General features: G+C 35.5%; 2 protein-coding genes across 14 annotated transcripts in view; both read left to right on the top strand.

The window, feature by feature from the left end:
* Positions 1-22518, top strand: part of LOC140750614 (uncharacterized protein ZK1073.1) — a 44776-nt gene that overhangs the window by 21543 nt on the left and 715 nt on the right. For 5 of the 13 annotated variants that reach the window (XM_073084273.1, XM_073084272.1, XM_073084269.1 and 2 more), the window contains 7 exons: positions 12292-12342; positions 13619-13642; positions 15043-15106; positions 15477-15594; positions 15849-16170; positions 18178-18299; positions 19056-19218. In XM_073084273.1, coding sequence (XP_072940374.1) covers positions 12292-12342; positions 13619-13642; positions 15043-15106; positions 15477-15594; positions 15849-16170; positions 18178-18299; positions 19056-19218 — 864 coding nt within the window. Of the gene's footprint in view, positions 1-1017; positions 1170-12291; positions 12343-13618; positions 13643-15042; positions 15107-15476; positions 15595-15848; positions 16171-18177; positions 18300-19055; positions 19219-22518 lie in introns of those variants that run through there. The other 8 variants (XM_073084274.1, XM_073084264.1, XM_073084271.1 and 5 more) reach the window with 5 other exon arrangements.
* On the top strand, positions 20265-21929 carry LOC140750616 (retinol dehydrogenase 11-like). Its single transcript, XM_073084277.1, has one exon. It carries the CDS (start codon positions 20485-20487, stop codon positions 21469-21471), a length of 987 nt encoding a protein of 328 aa, XP_072940378.1. The 5' UTR covers positions 20265-20484; the 3' UTR covers positions 21472-21929.

The following is a 22518-nucleotide window of genomic DNA, read 5'->3' as shown; positions in this document are numbered from 1 at the left end:
AAATAAGAAAACTTAGTTGAATTATTAACTAAGTTGTTATTTGATTTATTTAAAGTGGAAAACAAACACGCAGTCCATGTGGTACGTGAGGTACACGCGGTACGTGAGGTCAGCCAAAGATGCGTTACTATTCTAAAGGATAAGTAACACATTCTAAGGAATAATGGAATTTAATCCTGAGAATTAAGTTGGTCTGTCTCATTTAAACTAGGCAACATGTCTCAATTTAACTAGGTCTAGCAAGGCCGTGAAGTTAAAAAATATATTTGTCGATATAGTAAGTTATTTAGCCGATTATTACGATCCTTATTTTCTCATTAATTTATCATTTGTTATTTTCTTGCACACGGTAACCAAGTTTTGTGAGGCTATTTATATTGTACGTAACGGAATATTTATTTAGAAATTTATTTACTTGTGTATCTATTCTTACTTTGATAGCAGTGATAGCCTACGAAACTCGGCCTGTCGATCGAGGGGTCCGTGGTTCAAATCCCAGGCACGCACCTCTGACTTTTCAAAGTTATGTGCGTATTTGAAATTAATTATCACTTGCTAAATCGTGAGGAAACCTGCATACCTGACAGATTTATAAAAATAAAAAAATCTAAAAAGTATGTAAAATCTACCAATACGCACTTGGCCAGCGCGGTCGACTATGGCCTAATCCTTCTCATTATTAGAGGAGATCCGTGCCTACAAGTGGGACAGTAATGGGTTGCTGATGATTTATTCTTACTCCCTGTAAAAAGACACAATTATTAGTGATGACGAGAATATTTTTGATTCGATCCGTATTTTTATTTAAGACATTTTAGTTCTCTTGCCAACCATTCATTATAAAATCTATATTACGGGTACTTTAAGGTAATTACAGTAAATCGTGTCGTATCCGTGTCACCTACAAACGTACTTCAACGCGCCATATTCTCCTCGATTCTCGGTGAATTTCAGTTTGCCTCTGGCGTTCTTTCTGAATCGTACTCGTGTCGTCCCGGTCCCGTCGCCTACAAACGTGTCCCACTGAGCCGCGTCTCCCGACTCCCGACGCATTTCTCGGTTGGCGCGCCCGCGGCCGCGCGTCCTGTATCTCTGTAAAGTGCACTACGCCGTAGTAACTAAACTCACTACGCTATAAGATGCCGGATAACGCAGATAAGAACTCGCAGGTGAGTTGAAGTTTTAATCGCTCTACGGCTTTAATTAAATCTATAAAATGTGATAGGAAATCACCTGTTTTAATGTTCTTTCACGTGTCAGTTGCGTGGAGTTTTTTAACTTTAAGTGTAAAAGTGGATGATGTTGTATGTTGACTTTTTTAACACTTAAAATGGTATGTCCCTCATATGGGTATTAATTGAAATAAGTGTTGTTTTTTAACTTGTGCTCTGCAGACGTTAATTTATGAAACGGCTTATCTAATTTTAATATTTTTTTGAATTAAAAGTTGCTAGTTTCGCAAGTAAGATACGCAACATTCTACTCTAAAATCATAGGATTATTTCAGAAAAAATATGTACTATTATTATGTACGTTTACAGTATACATTTTGTGGTATATGTCAATGTAATAATTCATCAGGCGTTACTCCTAATTCCTACATTATTTTAAAGACGAAACTGCGTATCATTAAATACTTAAGCTGTATCTAAGAATATCAAGAGATTTCTGTAAATACTTAGAAGTCGAAACAAGATCCATTTAAGAGCTTGATCTCTTTTATACAATTAAACGGTTTTCCTTTTAACGGTTAAATGGTTTGTCCTAAAATTGGCATTCAACGTATTTACTTTAACTTTATTATTCAGGAGGGTGAAAACTGTATTGAAAGTGAACTTCCCTTTGAGATTACTGAAATGAATGTAATATAACTCAATATAATTATGTTTGTAATTATATTGAGTTATATTATAAATGTCATTTTAATATAGGCATTTAAGTATTTAATACAATGAAATATTAAACATAAACGTGCTATAGAACGGATATTGTCAAGATTCTTATAAAAATCTTTTATCACGTTTCACACTAACCATCTCGGATTGATTGATAGATACGATAGATGATCAATCGATTTAAGACGAAGTAATCATCATATCGGTCATATGAAATATGAATGATGAATATAAATTTTTGTTCTGAATCTTTTACCAGTATTTGCCTACCATAATGTGTCTATGGCACTTGTGAGTTATGACACAAGCATTACTAATGTAGGTTCAGTTTAGAAAACTTCATAATATACTATATTTTGTTTTTATTCAGCTGCAGAGGGTAATGTTTGGGTAAGCCTCATAATTTGATACGCCCATCCTAACGGCTTGACGGATTGTAAAGTATGAGGTTTCATTGAATTCATCTCAATTATGAGTATGATAATGTTAAGCAGTCGGGATTTTGTTTTTATAATAATTACTAGCTGTCCCGGCAAACGTTGTGTTGACATAAAAATAAAAAAATGTTAAGGATGAACAACCCTTATCACTTAGTGGTATGAACAATAGATAGTAGACGATTGTCAGACCTACTGAATATGCATATAAAATTTTGTGAAAATCGGTAAAGCCGTTTTGGAGGAGTACGGTAACTAACATTGTGACACGAGAATTTTATATATAAGATTTAGTAGGTTTCTACTATCTACCATTACGTTCCTTTCCTTTCCTTTCCACATTTCAAACTATTCTTTGCAATTTTCGTTCGTAGATTCCTAATTTTGTCACAATCTGTTATAACTTTATTTATCCTCCTTATATATCCTTTTATATATTTATAATTCCATAATAATTATATTTATAATATAATTCCATAATAAGAGATCAAACGGGCAAGAGAAAGGACATATCTTGTAAGCTACACACTGACCAATTGCGTTCCAAATACACTAGGTCTTGTTTGTTAGATCTTATTTTTAGCCTAATAGATAAGCTGATGGCGCGATAAGGTCAATTGGCTGGATGGCGCAGGTACCCTACGACCCACTACGGCCTTGATTGATGTTAAGTGCATTTCAATGCACCTATTACGCCCCTCAGCAGCTTAATAAATTAATGGAGTGCCATGTTTCTACTTTTATACTTTTCTAGATTTACGCAGTGATAGCCTAGTGGTTAAGAAACTCGGCCTCTCGATCGAGGGGTCCGAGATTTAAATCTCAGGCACGCACCTCTGATTTTTCAAAGTTATGTGCGTATTAGAAATTATAGATCACTTTTAAATTGTGAAGGAAAACATCGTGAGGAAACCTGCATTTCTGAGAGATTTATAAAAAAAAAATCTCAAAGGTATATGAAGTCTACCAACACACACTTGGCCAGCGCGGTGGACTATGGCCTAATCTTTCTCATTTTGAGAGGAGACCCGTGCCCAGCAGTGGGACAATAATGGGTTGTTGATGATGATGATGAGATTTATTTTTATTCGAATACATAGGGTAATGTTTTGTGAGAGTCTCTAGCGGCTTAAGGGGGGTCGGAAGGGGCGGTCCGCCTCGGGCCCCCGATTCTGAGGGGCCTCCAAACACAGTTGCTAAAAAAAGGTCGTCAGAACCAAACAATCTGAAATGTGCATCAGTCACCGAAAAAGAAGGTCACCGAACAACAGGCGAATAATTCTATGACACATTAGTCATTTTATAAAATAAAATCAACTTTTTACACTGGGGGCCTCCATTCAACTTTCCGCCCGGGCCTCCGACCACCTTAATCCGCCCCTGGTGAGAGTATAAATGTTCTATGATTTTAACGACTTCCCGGATTTTAGCATGTGATGTCGTTGGAATTGCTGACATTGTGGGCAAGATATAGGCTACATTATTTTCATTTTCAGTGAATTATTTTGAAACTGTCGGGGTTATTATGTTTTTATAATAATAACAAGTTTCATTACAAAAGCAGTAAGAAGCAGAAGTGAAACGAATAAGATATTTTTTTATTGAAGATTTGACATTTTTCGTGGTGGTTTAGGGTGAGATAGTGGTGTAGAGGTGGTTAGGGTGATTATGACGATTAGCAAACTGATGTATTGGCTTTTTTGTATCCTACTTCTAGGCACAAGTCTTCTCTGCTTCCGTGAAGGCTCGGACCATATTCCAGTAGGTACTACAGCTCCAATGCAAATTGGTGGTGGACGTATGGATAAGTGGCCGCGTACCAAGTCATGCCGGATGTTTTCAAGCCGCCCATACGCTCAGATGCTATTTAATGATTCAAACGGTGTCTACTGAAGTACGGAAGTGCGCATAAAGTTTTGTCACTAACAGTCAACCATCCAACTTCCGACCGCGCCTCAGTAACTTGTGTGTTTGATTTTGAAGGTTAGGTACGAACTCTACGAACAACACAAGCCGCGGAGTGCTCCTGTGTTCATAACTCTAACTATAATGATTATTGTAAGATATTTTATTATTGCATAATTATGTTATCTATAATTACCTACTTACAACATAGTTTAAAACATTGATGATATAGTTGCACCTAACTAAAAAGTATTTTTTCTCGTTTAGCATTTACTCGTAAGTATCCAATCATTCGTGATAGCGATTTAAAGTTCTTACCCAAGAATATTTTAAGAGACCAGTGCCCAGTAGGTAATGGGTCTGTAATAGATTGACTACAGACCCATGTCAACTAGCACTTAAAGATCAAAAGTTTCCATCAATACATGCAACAATGGAAACCACACCTAGTAATTTAGTAAAAGCACCATTCCGATGCAAATATTTAAATTCCCCGTGTTTGATGTTCAACGGTGTGTTTGTATGCCATTATGGGATGAGTGTGCTCTGCGCGGGGAACAGAATGGAAAACTTTGAAGAAGTAAATTATATACTTACAAAGTATAAGGTATTTATTGAGGTTTAATCTATATATCTTGTCAATTACTGTCCTACTGCTACGCACGGGTCTTCTCTCAAAGTTTGAGAAGGGTTTAATTTAAATTGATAGACTTTACACAAATCGTGAGAAATTTTTAAAGATTTTTAGGCAGCTGTGTAGATCTCCTCATGATGTTTTCCTCGACTGATTCAGCAGGTGATATTTATTTTCTAATACGCACATATTTAATTTTGAAAATTTAAGGCTTGGGATTCTAACTTCAGACCTCTGATCGATAGGGCAAGTTACGAACCACAAATATATCACTGCATATTACTGTATATCTGAAGATAAATACAAACTGATAGGCAAATGCGCCGTCTTTGATGTGGACCTTATTTCTCTTTAGGAAGTTTTCGATATTTTCAGGAAGAAATCTAATGTAATCACTCGTCACTATTCTTTACAGTGACACAGAACAGACAAAAAATAAAAACGAAATTTATATATTTATTCTTAACTTTTAATATTTCCGTCCACACTTCCGTCATTTCAACTCCTGCGCTTTTACTTGTTCGAAACTTTTATACATATAAAAGTGTAGATTCTGGATATATTTCTATATGGTAGCAAATATAACAATATTCCAAAAGGTCCCCCGAGGTAGAAGCGCTCTCCTGCGCGTACTGCGTAAATCCAATTTGGCCCAATTGCGTTAGCCCGAGTGGAATCCCCACTGTCGCGCATAAAACTACGGGAAAATTGGCACAATGGAGGAATTTGGGACCAAATCCATGTTTGAACTCTTGGGGATGTGAATAAACTAGCAATAACTATATTTCACGCGATATCTTATCCTCCGAGGTCCGTCTTGTGCCCCTGTGTACGATTTTATCCAGGGTACCCAAGGTCAAACTATCATGTTTGGAGATTTGTTCTTCATATTCTTTCCTTCAAAGTATCAGGCATTTTATACTTCTTATGTGGATATTTGTTTGCATATTACATTTTTGACCACCTAACACACGTTATTATGCCTACCAAAATATATTTTTACAGTTGTTTCAGCGATTCCAAATCAAATTAACTTTCGGACACATTCCCAACTTCGTTGACGGACGGATAGAGTTAAACCTCTAATTGGCTTTCCGCGCTATTTGTGCAACAGGCATCTGTGTAATGGACGTCGAGACGAATTTCATGTTCAAAATAAATAGACTTTTAAATCTTTTAAAATCATCTATTAAAATCGAAATCGGTTCGTGAAAAAAACGTTGTCGCATAGATTTTTCTTGAAAAACATAAAACTAGTATCGCAAAGAAACATCACATTTAAAGATTTCAACTGGCTTTCTAAGACAAACATGTAGCACCCGAAGTAAACGTTTAATACGTATGTTTTGGCCTATAATAATTTTAATAGCTGCACCAAGCTCTCGGAAATGAGTCTGACGTCTCAATATGAAATAACAGAAGTTATAGGCGTCGTAAACATGCTGGCAGTTTCATTCTTGGTTGTCATTTCGACACCGGGTAACCCAGATAGCACGGAAATAGCTACGTTATTTATTTTCTATATCGAAAATTAACGCGCTGAATTAATCATGTAAGTTGGGACGCTGGTAACGCGGTAACCTGTAAGTTTGAAAAGTGGTAAATTGAAAACATTGCGAGAACTTTAAAAAATTCTACCGGGGATATCACAGCCACACCTATCTCTATAGTCTATCTTGTGAAGGAGTTATTCCGATTTAGTGGATGGCTGATTTAAATAATTATGAGGTGTCTTAAGGAATAGTAACGCATCTGTGACCAGCTTCAAATAGAAACCTTATTCTAAATTGATGTTTATGTACGGCAGTGGCCAAATAACATCAGATCAATATGGTCGTTTGCTAGATTTTAAAAACATCACGCTAGGCATAAAAAGCTCAACATCATATCTGCAAAAACCAAAACAATTACTCCTTACTCTACTTTCGGCAAGATTTTAAACAAACGAAAGTACAATTTACTGAACATTTCTCCATAAACATTGTACGTGTAAACACGGCACCGATTTATTCAATTGAAACTGGAGGGCCATTAGGGCAACGTACTCATGTCCAGCGCTGGAAATCCGATTAATTGACGTACTAACCTGAAATTTCAAGAGCAAGTTTTAATAAGCGTTAATGGATTAATCATTAATACACGTGTGCGCTTTTATGTCATTACTGTTTTATGATATTATGTAGTCATTATTGATGTTAAAAATGTTGAAGGTAAAGTTTTAACGCTGGTAGAACTCTTTTAGATTAGAAACTGGCGGTACCATCGACACAGCTATCTAATTACAGCAGTGTTAAAAGCTACTGTGTTCACCTTTAAAGGGTATGGTAAGTAAACACAGTTATCCGGGTCGTTTCAAAGTCCTTAGGTGTCTACAAGGCCTCTCTGGCTGACCTCAGGTACTGGGAATGATTACAGATGTCCATAAGCGGCAATAGGCACTTACGATTAGGTGGACTGCAATCTTCTTGCTACTCCACCAAGACTTTTGGTAGTATTTGTAGCTTTTACCTACAATTACGATTAACAGAACATAATTATATTGCGAAACTGAACAGACTTCTTCCTTCTGTAGTATGTCCGATACTTTTACATATTTGTCGGTTCACATTTATCATCAAGTTTGATATGTAGCTGTATTTACATGCACTTCATAAGTACATAAAACAGATGTTTGCGTGAAGCTTAAATATTATTTGCAGACCGACTAGGGCCGTTTCCCACTGACCTATTGATCGCTCCTAAAATAATCCAGTGTTTGTATCTGTATGTATTGTTTGGTATCTTGTTGATATGATATATACGATAATGTTTTTCTAGAAAACAATCGCAAATAACGAGTAAGTGTGTAGTCGTCCTGACAGTAAGGAGTTACTGCCACTGTCCACGGACAATTGACATCTACTCGTACATGTACAGACTAAGCTGTATTGAAGTCTAGTTTGAGGTGAGCCAAGAATGCGTTTCTACCCCTGAGAATTACGTTAGAGTGCCACGTGTTACTGTAGCTTCCTTCGAATCACTAATTTGGATCAGTACCCTTACCATGAGTTTTTACGTTCTGACAAATATGACTGTTTTGGTATTTGTTTACGTAATTACCCACACAAATTCCTAGCGGATTGTATCAGAACTATAGTGTCAGTAACGTAACATTAAGTGTCTAAGTTGACAAAATGGCGCTTTATGTTTTGTCTCTCTTTTTTGCGAACTAAGTGTTCGCAAAAAAGAGAGACAAAACATAGTTAGTATTGTTACGTTAACTCAGTCTACTGAAGCAAACTTAACAGAATAATGGATTGAGTAAACGTAACGTAAAATTGTGGGATGTTTTGAAACCTCATGGTAAGGGCATATAACACGGCAGCGCGTGACATTAGTCTATGACACAGTAGGTTTAGTGGTGTCTTCCACGGAATATAATATAGTTTTGTTTCTTTCATGGTGTCTACGACTTCAGTAACGTTCCAAATATAAGCTGGCGCGTATAGCTCTACGCGGTTATTTTTTTACTTTTAGACAAGTTAAAAGTTATCGAAGTTTATATATAGAAGCAGAAATTCTTTTCACATCGTATTTTTAAACCACACGCGTTCAAAAGCCGAATGCAACTGCCGCGTGGGAAGCACAAAATCGTTGAAAGATATTTTTTGGAAATGAAATCAGGAAAGTGTTTGCTTATATTGTAGGACTCGTTCTCTTTTGGGTTTTATTAGTTTTATGTATGGTTCCTGAACAACTAGTCACCCACCGAGGTATTTTATGGGTGCTGGTATGTTGTTTTTCATAACTGAGAGTGTCTTTTATATCTATGAGTATGGTAGAATACGTAACCTATCTCTATTTTCTATACGAAAACATTAAGTCTGATCCCATTCAGAAAATTCGTAGTGCGTACTATGTTTATTTTGAATAATATTATCCTTGTATTTGCCTATCTAGACTACGTATAGTATCTAAACTAGATAATACCGACAGACAGATAACATAATGCTAGTTGATAAAATTAGCAGTTGAAGAGGCGGTCGGCAACAGGTCTAGATCGGTGAACTCAGCCGAAGGTTACGGCTATTTGTAAACATTTCGGACACGTGATGTGGTAGAAATAACAATACTGTTATTGTTATTATGAAGAGTTCTTTGGATCTGATAGCTGTTTTTAATTATTTTTTATATGAGATCGAATTAGCAAAAGAGTATGCAGTCCGCATACTATCAGAAGCGATCATTGCCGCCTTAATCAAGTCCAGAACTCAAGTAGTCAAGTGTAGTCAAGTTCTACTTGAAGTCCACGACAGTGGATGATATATGCTTTGCCAATCCTGAGGACTAAGATAGTTGCCTTATATATAAGTCATTCATTACCATTAACTCCTTGGATTGACGTACATAAGAAGGTAGTAATATTAGCAATACTGACTTAGGTAGTATTCCAATTCAATTTAGGAATATCCATAGTTATAAAATACATAATATACTTACAATAAAAAAAATCTATTACGTCTGGAACACAACTATGATCATATGATTAGTCGTATTTATAAAAAGTAAATGGTATGCACTTATCTTATTCAATCCAAAAGATTTTGAGGTTTATGGAAATCAAGAGCTATAAACCGAAGAGCAATTTTCCGGAATTTTCCGTTTTCGAAACTTTTGCCGATATGAAAGGACCCGATTTGAATCATAAAGGCCTATCGGACGGGCACTTCCGAATTAAAATTCATTTGATATTCAATCCGTGAGCTCAAAGGATTGTGAAGAAAAAAAGAAAAGAGGAATTTGAATTTTTGGGAGAATAAAAGAAACTTATTTCAATGCAGGTTATGTTGATATAGCATTGTTTTATGACAAAAGCCTTCAAATCTACCTAAAGAGGTAGTAATGTGGTTTCTTTAAATCTTTAAAAGTGGTTGTAGAACGATGGAATTTCGCAGAGGACATTTTGATATGAGATACATAATCTTTATTAATTTATTCATAATAAAAATTAAGAAAGTACAAAAATATTATTTTGACAAGTTACTCTTAATTCGGCAAATAAATTCTTAAAAGGGTATGGGGCGTAGATATGACACCTAAGTATTCGACGCTGAAGCATCTAGATGTGTGCTTCTTTGATCTTATTGAGAACTCGTAGACATTTTAAGTGTATTTTTTATAATATAGAAGTAGCAGACGAGCATGCAGTCCACCTGATGGTAAGTGGCTACTGCCGCCCATGGACATCTGTAATCAACCCCAGATAGGATTAGATATTCCTATTTGAGGTCGGCCACAGATGCGCCACTACCCCTGAGGACTGGAAAAAAAGTATGTCTCTCTTCCCACACCCTTCAAAACGGAACACAGCAGCGCCTAACACTGCTATTATTAGGCAGAAATAGGTGTGGCGGTGGTGCTGCCGGAGTCGAACCACAAAGGGTTCTACCACCTTCAAAACACGTATAGTACGTGATAATTTCCAATATATACTTAAACGCTTAGAAACTTCTATGCCTCCTTTACTCCTACCTCAAATGTAGACAATAAAGATTGATAAGTGTAAATTGTTAGACTTTTCGTATCTTTGACAATATTATGTAATACTTTCAAGCATTCAAGTTTCTTTATAATGATTTTCTTCATCAAGTCATAAAGATTTACAAAACATTTAAATGATAAAAATGTATGTCAGGGATTTCATCTTTAGACCTCTGGAGAGACCAAATTCAAAATTTAGGGCTACCACTGCTTAGCAAATCATAGATCACCTAAAACCATTCTAGAAAGATGATGAAGTTGAATCTAGGAATCAGGGAAATCAATTTGATGCACGGTACATTGCAGTATGAATCGATATTTCATACAGTTTAATTTTCTGTTTTGGCATTGGGCGAGTGCTGATTTCCACGCGGCTATTTCTGGCGGTGCAGCGGCATTGTGTTTGCTGAACAAATTGTTGCTGTTGGTTCATACGTACCTAGGGTTTGGTATACATTCCAATGGCAGACCTTGACCTTATAATTATTATTTTTCTTTAAACGCATAAACATTTGCTTTAACAAATTTTGAATCTACTCCTCGTGTGTTTTAGATGACACTAAACGAATTTAAACGGTTCATATTAAGTATTTAATTGTTGTAGGGTTACAATGTGTCATAAATAAAGACAATCCAAGTAATTAAAGAAATAAATGTATGTAGATGTTACTGTATTCTCTAGGTCAAATTCATTACTTAAATGTTTACATCGTTGTAAATTGTAATCAAACCCGGAAGCCATGTTAGGCTTTGTGGTAGGATTTCATACTAATATGTGGAAATGGTAATTTGACTGGTGATCTATGAGAGACTTGTTTAAGTCTATCATAATTGAAGCATCACTATTGTTTAGTACTTAATTAAAATGCCAACGAGTAAATTTCCTTTAGGTACCATATCCTTTTACAAACACTCTAAAGTACGTATTCATTATGAGAAACGTATTTAATATTTATAATGAGAAAAACAAGGACATTTGAAATTAAAGGCTCCGTCTTATTTATTTAAATACATTGATCGCAATATATTGCCCGATTTACGGGAATAAAATGTTTCACTTCTATTCCCACCGGGGTCATTTGGTCAGTAAATCGTGGACCGAGTAGCCATTCATCAATAAACACGGGTACACGTACAAAGTCTTTGCTAAAATGACTCCTTAGTTCCTTACATAATATCCTTCTTATCTCAACATAACATTATAATATGGGACAGATAAAATCTTGTCAAAATTGGTTCCATCATTTTCAAGATTACCCCACATAACCTTCCATAAAAATTAACAACTTTTCTTCAAGTAAGACGGTTGAGATATCCCTGGAACACGTAATTAAATGTCATTTCCGTTTGCGACTTATAAAAAATAACATTTGTGCAAAAGACCGAGCTCACCTTGATGGAAATGTTAACCCATTTTCAAAATATCGTCCCGCGTTATGTCAAGCGTCGTGGACAGCGATAAACGAGTTGGCATTAAGACGTCTGTTGTGGATATAAATGGCTATTATGTACTCGAGTATCCATAAATTGTTATAGTTCTCCCAAACCACATTGGATTGCATAATTAAGATATTTTCTAAAGAGAGAAAAGATAATATCGTTTAATATTAGTTAGTTAGGTTATAAGGTTAGGTTAGTGTGTTAGTACACATTCATATGTGGTAGAATTTGGTACCACCTTAATACCTATATTTTTCTTTAAGCTCTTTAGTGTGTTATTGTGTTATCGCTTAGTTCTATTGTGAACTGTGTTGTCCTGGTGTTAACTTATGGAATTAAACAATGACTCCTGTTCCACTTCAGAATTACGATGTTAAGGACATTTTTAAGATTCTTTAATAGACGTTAAGGTTTCAAAGACAGTTTCACATTATCTGAAAATATTTCTCTGTTGTTTCAGAAATACGTGGTCAGTACAGACCGCAGTGGCGACATCCATGTTCATGTTCAGGTAAGCTTAAAATCCATTTACCATCTTAGTTCTCCACGGCTGGACGAAGGCGTCATCTACTGGCAAGGCAAGACAAGACCACATTTAGCTGTGTATGGTGACAGATGCAGATAACTTACGCAGGGATATGTCATCGTCATCAATTGAACTAATTTCCCCAGTTCTCTACATCATAGAAACATAGAGAAAGATAGGAAATAAAGCATTATTCCCTATTTTTCACAACAATATTGTGCTTGTGTTATGCAACGTTAAGCTCTACGGCAAATTAATAGAGAGCTACTCCGCATGGCATGCCAAAACTCCATATTAATTTTTATTTACTAACCCTACTTGTAAAGACTGCAATATTTAGAATCTATGATACTACTTAACATATAAAACAGATACAATATTGCCAGAAAGTGCCAACCCTGAAACCGTCAGATACGTTACTAATTGCACACCATGTTCAGTCGAAGTGGTCGTGACAGGGAAATTGAAGGGAAACCCAATAGCGGAGGCTATCGATGCCCCTTGAACTGCAATTGCATTTCAATTGGAGTTCCATTGATCCATTGATGGAAGCGAATCGTTTGATCGTTACGTATCGACTTGAAGCGACAAGTGAAGTGTTTAGTGTAGCCACGTCTCAATTGTTAAACTTTAATTATTAAAAGGAAAAATGTTCATAGGAAAATCTATTGGTCCAAAAATATATACAAATATATTAAGTAATATATATAAACAAAATAAATAAATGATGTATGAAGAAATTATAAATAGAATTATTTACAATAATTAATGAGACACGTATTTTTTATAGTTATAAAACATGCTGATTTTTTAGACTCTTGGTTGAAAACTGGTATGTTTCGTTCAACTTGAGTTGTTTAACATAAGCAGGTAAAAAACAAAATAAAATCTTCCTTGCTATACATAGTGTTTTACGTTACTTTAGTGCATTAATTTATTAGAGCATTTGCTAAATTATTCTATTGAATATTCTTGCGCCTGATTCTTTAAAATGGCAATAAACATTTTATAGCATATTAGCACTCTTTAAACGAATAATGTATCGCGTTGAATAGTACAATAGCACTTCAATTGTGTTACATTAAAGGCGGTGAAGGGTTTAAAAATGATATTGAAGTAGTAATAAATAATGGGATAAACACGATGTTAAATGCAGTCAATTGATATATGACATTTACTTAATTATATCTTTGAATAACATAACGAAAAATATTTACTATTTTTATCATTTTATTGCATTTTTGTTGCATGCTGCTATCAGGGAGACATACCAAGACATGGTCAGGTAAGTTGCCGCAACTAACTAATATGTACTCGTATAACAAAAACGTAATAATTTTAAGAGAGCATCCAAAACACAATTAGGAATAGTATTTTCGAGGTATGTGAATAAAACGATTTCAAACCCGCTTTAACGTTTTTCAAAGTTAAAATCTAAGGAACTTAGAAATATAAATTTGAGTTTTTGTTACGAAAAACAGAAGATCTCATGTCGTTACATAAGAGTTCAAAGATTTAATCATCAAAAGTCTATGGCAAACATTTATTTCCTTGCAATCACTGAAAGAAGCTAGAAAGATTTACACTCCAATCGGGGAACCCATAAGAAATGTGTCTCGAAAAAGGACAGGAGTATTTATTACCTGAAAAATGAAAGAGACAGAACGAGGAAATTGGACTTGGTATTAAAGGTATTACGACTTCGAAGAGGTGTAAGAAAAACGACGGAAGGCATATTGTAATCTTGATATTGGCTTACGGGGAATATCACTTTCTTTACTTTCTTCACGAATGTATAATGTTAAATTTAGAGTATAGAATGGTAAAAGTTCCTAATGGAATAAATATAGAGGTGAATATCGTTGGAATTGGTAAGACCCTTCGTAGCTTGACTACGAAAGCACAAACTACTATTCTAGTGTTATGCAGTTATGGCATATTAATCGTTTTTAATGTTTTTATCATCAAGTTGAATGGATACTCATTTGCTATTATTTCTCAAAAGAAGATAATAAATAGGTACTATGTAATCCCATATGTTTCTTTACTTGTTTTAATTCGATTACATTCACACTCTCAGGTTCCATAAAAGGCTTTGTTTCTAGTTAAGATAAAAGAGCGATAGAAGTGCCTATCGTATCTATTGTCCTCAGCGACGAACGTTAACAATACCTATCACTTGCCCAGTTCACGCCACGCTGTTTACTCCCTTGAAACAATGCTGTAAACATTCCATCTAGACCTACTTTTGTTACTTCTATGTGTTTCGTCCTGTTCTGTATATAATTATGTAGTTTAAGAATCTGGTGCTCTAATGGACTTTATTAATTTGACGACCCGTATGGCGGAGCGATCACCATACCGGTCTGACAGATTTCTAAATGATAAATTTAGGTTTCTGTTTCTGGGTTTGGGTGTTTGTGTATTTGTCTCTGTGTGTCCATAACAACCACGATAATCTTAGTTTATGTAAGTTATAATCTTCTTTTTTTCAGTCAGAATCAGTTGGATTTAAATAAATCTTCATTTAATTTTGTTAGCTGCTTTTTAAGGTTATGGCTATAGTTTACAAATATTGGCAACCTGAAAACGGAAATGGAATAAGATGTCAATTTTCAACATAAGAGAATATAATAGTGCCAATCAATGTGTTTTTATCATAACATTACATTATTAATTTTCCAGGGTGACTTGAGTCAGCAAGACAAAAGATGTGTCTTCCTCACTGTTCACGACCTTGGGACCAATCGTAAGTATTACTTTAATGGTAATGGTTTTTATAAGGTCTTCCTACCTACATACTTCTAAAGTCTGTATTCTTGTCGAAAGCGGACTGGGCGTGGGCATTTTGATAAGGGCAGAATTCTATGTTATGACTTAAACAAAACGGACGGAATATATTTAAACACCTTATCATTATTACGCTTTGAGAAGTTACACTTCGTCTCGTCAATACTTCGTCAAGAACGTTCATAAAATAATATTATTAATGAAAACCTATTACCAAGTAATTGCGAAATGCAGTTAAGAATAACTATATTTATTATTATAACTGGAAATTTACCTGGACCAAAAGAAAAACACTTTATTCATACTTATATTGGATGCTTCATATTTAGACACGTCGCTGGTCGACTTCGTGAACTGCCCCGCGATGGCGGAGATCAAGGAGCGCTCCTGCTTCATCCACGTCGATGTGCCGGGTCACGAGGAAAACTCACCTGATCTACCAGAATCGTAAGTTTATTTTCTTATTTACATAGAGCATGACTTCAGAACGATTAAGCGTCGAGTTTGTCGGTTGAATTTCAAATCCCATTCCTACTAAAATGTAGGCTCAGCTTTCGTATACGAGTAATAATTTAGCGTAACAGCCAAGCAATAAATCAGTGAAACCTAACATATTTATCGTTTGATCTACTTAATTTGCTAGACAATCCTTTTCGTATAACTTATTTTGATAATAACAATTATGCCATATTGCTCAACAGATACCCCTTCCCCTCTCTTCAAACTCTGGGAGAAGACCTGATTACGGTTTTGGACTTTCTCCACGTTCGATATGCCGTCGGCCTCGGCGAAGGCGCTGGCGCGAATGTCCTTGCCCGCTGTGGCTTAGCACACCCTCGACGACTGCTCGGCCTCATTCTCGTCAACTGCACTGGTTCCACCTCATCTGTGGCTGATGCCTTCCGCACCAGGTTCTCTCGATGGAGGGGCACCGACATCTCTCAGTCTGAGGAAGACTTCCTCATCTACCACAAGTTCGGACACGTGAGTTTACTGCCAGAGCCCCTTGACTATCGCTATCAGGTATTTTCTTTTTCGTCTTTGTTACTAACAACTACTAATTTTAATCCGGAAGAAGTCATTTTTGCACGCTTCACGTAGTCTGTCTCGTCGAGATTTTTTTTCTTACAATTATTTATTTATTGATTCTTCTTGATAAATGTTTTTTTTAATGTGAAGTGTCGAAAATATTTGTTTATCTTTTAAAAATGACTTCGTAAGTATAACTCCAGGTAAGGGATTTGTTTCCCAAAAATTGTTCTACCAGTAAAATAGGTTGAACATTCAAATTTTTAAACGAGCTAATTAAGTGTACTTTAAATACAAATCGATAGACAGTTTTTCAAATATCTCTAAATCAGTTTTTGCCAAAGTAATTTTATTATTCAGACTAATTAGTATCAAAATAAATATATCAGAAGGGATTCAAAGTTATCAGAGGGATTTTGATAATATAATACAAAATAGAAAAGAAACATAAAATATTGTTAGATCCTATTAGTTGTTTAATCATTTTACTTGTTTTAATGCGAGTGTGTCCTCATTTCTTTGTCATTAGTTACTTCAACTTTTTGTGCTGCTGTGTGTTTTGTAGCATTTTCCTTGTCTTATTTTGCTATTTTCTAAGATAGTATTATTACTTAGCAAGTATTTGAAGAATGTATCTTTGTATTCATTGTGCATAATTTTCCGATTACTACATTATGTATTAGTTAATCTTTGATATCATATCTTCTTAGAAAATAGTTCATAAACTACTAACATACTAACTTTTCTGTACTTTTATTTTCTTTTTATCTGAATTGAAATGTAGCTAAATTAATCCTCTGTAATATAGCATCCTCTCTGTTCAACCTCCGTCATAATTATTTAGATCATTTGTCATTAAAATGTATTTTAATAGTTAATCATTTTGATTTATAAAACCTTTGTATATTGTACTTATGATTCGCGAAAGTGTGTAGCAGTGTGTTTGTGTGTGTGCATGTGTGCTTGGGCTATTTAAAAAGGTCAATAAGCTCCAAAAAGATTCTTCAAGGCCAAATCGGGTTTGCAATTTGTAAATGTCAACACGTTTTTCGGTTATGTTAGGATTAAAAAAAGAAGTCTATCTATTTATCTCTCTCCAAGGAATTTTTATTATTCCTTGGAGCGATTGAATCATTTTAAAAAAGAAATGAAATCCTTTAAATTAAAATTTGTTTAGGTTCATTTAGATTTTCACTCCGAAAAATTCAAATTTAATTCTTGCGGCATCATGCCGTGTGGCATGTACAGTGTACAGTGAACATTTATTGAAGTGTTAATCGATGTCTGTAGTTTACCGTGCATAAGTGGGCGTCAATATTGCGTGTGTAATTCCGAATTACAGGAAATTATAGTTTATTTTTTTATGAAGCGGATACGACTTCGCGCAGTTTACATATTTACTTCTAAACGACTTATTTGATTTGAGTTTAATTTTGTACGGTACATAATAAATACTTACAATAGGGATTCATTATTTATGAGATTCGCCTTTCTCTACAATACCCTTAGTATGAGATTTATTTGTTGTAACAAAAATGACTGTTTTTGTATTTGTTTACGTATTTGCCTATACATTTCCAATCAGCGCCCCTAGCGGACCGTATCAGAACTGATTTGAAATGTATAGGAAATATCAGTAACAATAACAGTCATTTTTGTAAAAAGGTATAAACGAATACTAAGGGTACAGTTTCAATCTCGGAGAGATCTTTGTGATCAGGATTTACTAAATACTTGGAAGAATTTATGGGTTTTAATTTTTTTACGCGGTACCCTAATTCTTCTTAATTCCCTAATTTTTCTACGATATAAGTAGCTCAGTTACCCCTATATCTAGACCTATAGACATTTCCATTATTAGTTGCGTTGTGTCCTTTCAGAATCATACAGTTAGTAAAAGGCTGTTTATTGACATTACAAATAGATTCTTCAATTATTTACTTGTATAGTCAACAATTTGTCACATATATTAACCATATGTGACAAATTGTTCGTCTCCAGCAAATAGCGAGCGACGCGTGCGAGGCGAGCGAGCGGGAGCGCATGCTGAGCGAGTACCGCTCGCGGCTGCGCGGGAACCTCAACACGCACAACATCAAGCAGTACGTGCGGGCGTTCATCAAGTGAGTGACTTATTGAAGGTGGTAGAACCCTTTGTGGTTCCACTCCGGCGGCACCACCGTTACATCTAGTTCTGCCTCATAACAGCAGTGTTAAGCGCTGCTGTGTTCTGGTCTGGTGTGGTAAGGGAGACATACTTTTCCGAGGAGTTCCAGCTTAGTCCTCAGGGGTAGCGGCGTATCTATGGCAGACCTCAGGTAGGAATCTAATCCTATCTGGGGTCGATTACAGATGTCCATGGGCGCCAGTAGCAACTTACCATCAGATGAACTACATGCTCGACTGCTACTCCCATATTATACAAAAGTGAGTTAAGGGTTCTGCACCCAAAAACAAAAACGGAACCCTAATAATAAGCCTTCGCTGTCTTTGTGTTTGTTCGTCTGTCACAGAGTTTAGCTCCTTAAACTGCAACAAATAATATACCCTTGAATTGTGCTGATCTTACAGAAAATGTATTTCTGTAGCCACTTAAAGATAAAAACGAATACTAAGAAAAGGATGAAAATAAATGGGGGTCGCCATACAAACTACCTTTTTTACGGCATCTTTCGATTTATCTATTAAACCATATTAGGTAGACAGTTTTTTTACAATGCATTTACTTCTACGGCTTTTAAGTTAAGAAATCGTAGAAACAAAAAAATATTTTATATTTCATTCGAAGTATTTTTTCATTCTAAAAAGTTCTTAAACCTTCAGGATATCTTGTTACCCACAATAGTTAAATAGCACAAAAACTATTTCATCACTTCCAGTCGCAAAGATCTGGTGTTGCGTGGCTGCCAGCCAGACATCCTGCTGATCACCGGCATCCTGAGCCCGTACTCCACCGTCGTGGAGAAGATGTACAAGGAGCTGGACAAGGACAAAGTCACCATCCTGAAGGTGGAGCGCGCTGGAGACGTGCTCGCTGAGGCTGTGAGTTTAACATTTTATTAAAAACTGTGTGGTTTTTAACCGTCGGTTTTCTTTAGTTTGTCATTTATCATTACTTTCCAGAATTTGATCCTTATAAGTAACACTATCAGGTAGTTGAATAATATAGAGGGTGTATTTTTTGTTCAAAGTGAACTTGTTCGATTCCCGGCGAGGGAAAAAGATATTTTAAGTAATGATGCAGTTTAGTTTTTATCAAAATCGGCCTCGTAACTCTTTTCAGCATTTTTCGCTAATCCTTACGGATTTCGGTTACGTTATAGTTACGGATTTCGCCCTGAAGGCCCGTTTGAAAAAATCAACCTGTATATTTTTATAAACACAAACAAATTATAGGAATAATGACCATGAACCAGTACAATAGGTACAGCTTAGCATTTTAGACACAGTAGTGACATTTATATAGTTTTCCATTTATAATAATATATTTTATTACGAAATTATATCTTAATCGCGGATTATTACTAGCATCCCATTTAATTTTTATATTTATTAGTTGTTGTCTAACTCAATGTAATTACTTTATTTTAGCGGTAATACATTTTATATTGCACCCCCATGATAAATGTCTTACACCAACCAGGAAATTGAAAAATTTGAAGGTTTTCTATTCACAAATGACAAAATGAAAACAAAAAAACGTTAGTAATAATCCTGTTTTTTACTTGTTTTAGTAAATTTATTTTTGTATGTTTGAAAGGTGTTTCGGTGCATAGTGCATAGGTTTGGTTTCCAATTTGAAGATTTTGTTTTAGTTGTAGGTTTACGAACTTGCCAGGTTATTCTCAGTTAGGTAGACCGATGTCCATATTTTTAATTTTGGGTAATGCGTAATTAAATATCGAAATATTTTAATACAATATTTGCATTAAAAATAATAATGAATAAGTAATCTCCCTTTGTATTGAAATTCTAACTTAATGAACTTAAATTGCTACTGAACTGACGTGTGACCTTTGAGTTCTAGTAAGTAAAGTACCACGGCCCGTACAAGTAGGTAAGTAGGCACAGTTGCACGCCAACTATGCAATCTATCCGCTATTGCGGCGAAAGGAAAAGTGGAGGGAACACTACTGCAGCGTACGTTCACCCTTACGCGCTATCAAAACATTACCGGAAAATTAAAAACGTGTTATATTTATTACATTGTTGTTTACAGTGTTGAGATAAAACGTCGATTACGTTTTCAAATCGAAGGACGAAACAACTTCAGTACAGTATAATTTCGGGAACCGTCGGTGTTAAACAATGTTCGCGGTGCTCTATATAATCGTCACGACAGTGGTCGTTGCCGTCATGGTAGGGCTTTACCAGAAAAATACGAACGCTATGTGCAAATCTAAAAGGCGACTTGATGGAAAAACAGTCATCATCACCGGCGGAACGTCTGGCATGGGGCTGAGAATCGCAGTGGACTTCGCTGACAGAGGCGCCAGAGTCATCGTAGCTTGTCCCTTCGTCGATGAAGGAGTTGAAGGCAGGAAAATTATCATCGATAAAACGGGGAACGAGAACGTAGTTTTTAAACTCCTGGATCTCTCCACCTTAGACTCCGTTCGGAAATTCGCCGCCGACATCATAAGGACAGAGAGTAGATTGGACATCTTAATTAACAACGCCGGGGTCGGCAACGTGGATGACTGCATCACGGCTGACGGGATGAGCTTCATCATGCAAGTTAATTACTTCGGTCATTTTCTACTGACTCTTCTTCTATTGCCGATGATGAAAAATTCTGGAAGACTCTCCGATCCGAGTCGAATAGTGAATACGTCGTCAGTTTTGCATACCATAGGAAAGTTAGACATCGATAAATTGAATAGTGTGGACTACTGGTATCCAACGCAGGTATACGGCAACAGCAAGTTATGTTTAATCTTATTTGCCCATGAATTGTCGAAGAAAATAAAGGGTAGTAATATTGTAATCAATACAGTGGATCCCGGAGCGGTCGGTACCACCATTTTTAACTGCGCGGGAAAATTCGTTGGTGCCTTTTGTACTTTCTTCTTTCGAAACATTTTCAAAACGCCCTGGGAAGGAGCTCAGACGGCGATTCACGTTGCGTTGGATAAGAAAGCTGGTGAAGTGAGCGGTCAATATTTCAAAAATTGCAAAGTGAGTCGAGCGAGGCGCGCGGCGTACAATGAAAAGCTATCTGCGAGACTTTGGGATGAATCTCTGAAGTTTGTAAAACTAAATAATGAAGACGTGGACCAGTTTCTTATGAATTGAGTGACGATGAATTCTATTTTAGTATTACGAATTGTGAGTGAATTTAAAGTTCTTTACAGAAGCTAGGGTAACAAAATGTTGTATGTAATTGATTATTTTTGTATGGTAATACCAACAAAGTGAACTAAATTGTACTGGTAGTACTTTCATAAAATATTGTTATTTATAATTTTATGAAAGTACGAATAATATAATATGCGTAACTTATACATTTTAAACATGTACGTATAGGTATATTTATTTATAATTTTGATACTTACAACGTGTAATTATCAATTATTTTGTTAATAAATAAAAATGTGCAATATTAAAAATAATGTAGTTATTGTATTTTTAATCGAAAATATTCTACATTTTAAAAAAACATGTAACCAAATATTCGATATAATGTGACGCTGTAAAGTGTATCTACCGTATGCTAGGGTGAAGATATTGGTAAATAATAATAGTCGAATATGTTTTGTCGTTTTATTTATCCCTTTAATATAGGTAACCATATTAATGGGTAAATTTACTAATAGACATCTTTTATAAGTCGGGTCTTCTCTTAGGGAGAGGTAAGGAGTGTTAGGACACAGTTTAATACATTATTCAGCCACGGTTTGGCAATATTATCAACCTGAAGTAGTCAAGATAGACAAAATTAGTAATAAGTTTGCATTCATTTCTAACAAACCACAATTTTGTGTAGTGTTACACACGTCTTTACAAAATACAAATGGTATGTTAAGTCTGTTTCATTTAACTATGTCCAATTGATGTACTGTGCAAAAAACAGGTTAAGGTTAATAATATCGTTATTTTGTATTTTAGTCGTTTATGGTAACTTATCGTAAAACAAGAACAGCTCTATTGTTTCGATTATCGACTGCAATTTTTTGACATTACCTCATTGACCCTCCGCGTTTACGTAGTATGCGTAGGATGGAATAAGATTTACATTTCCTAACGTCGCAGCTGAAATAGCAGATAATATTCTACTTTGTTACAAGACGTCTAAAGCCCGCTTCACATGCTCGCGAGATGTCGCGAGAAAAGCACGAGAAA

The sequence above is a fragment of the Epargyreus clarus genome, unplaced genomic scaffold (assembly GCF_041222505.1).
Source record: "Epargyreus clarus isolate Ecla_fem2 unplaced genomic scaffold, WU_Ecla_fem_2.2 ptg000021l, whole genome shotgun sequence".
NCBI classification, from domain to species: Eukaryota; Metazoa; Arthropoda; class Insecta; order Lepidoptera; family Hesperiidae; genus Epargyreus; species Epargyreus clarus.
Note: the sequence above shows the minus strand (reverse complement) of the source record. Positions and strands in the feature narration are given on the sequence as shown.

What these genes read in the sequence shown, in the direction of transcription:
- LOC140750616 (XM_073084277.1), top strand. Translation starts at nt 20,485, where the DNA reads ATGTTCGCGGTGCTCTATATAATCGTCACGACAGTGGTCGTTGCCGTC.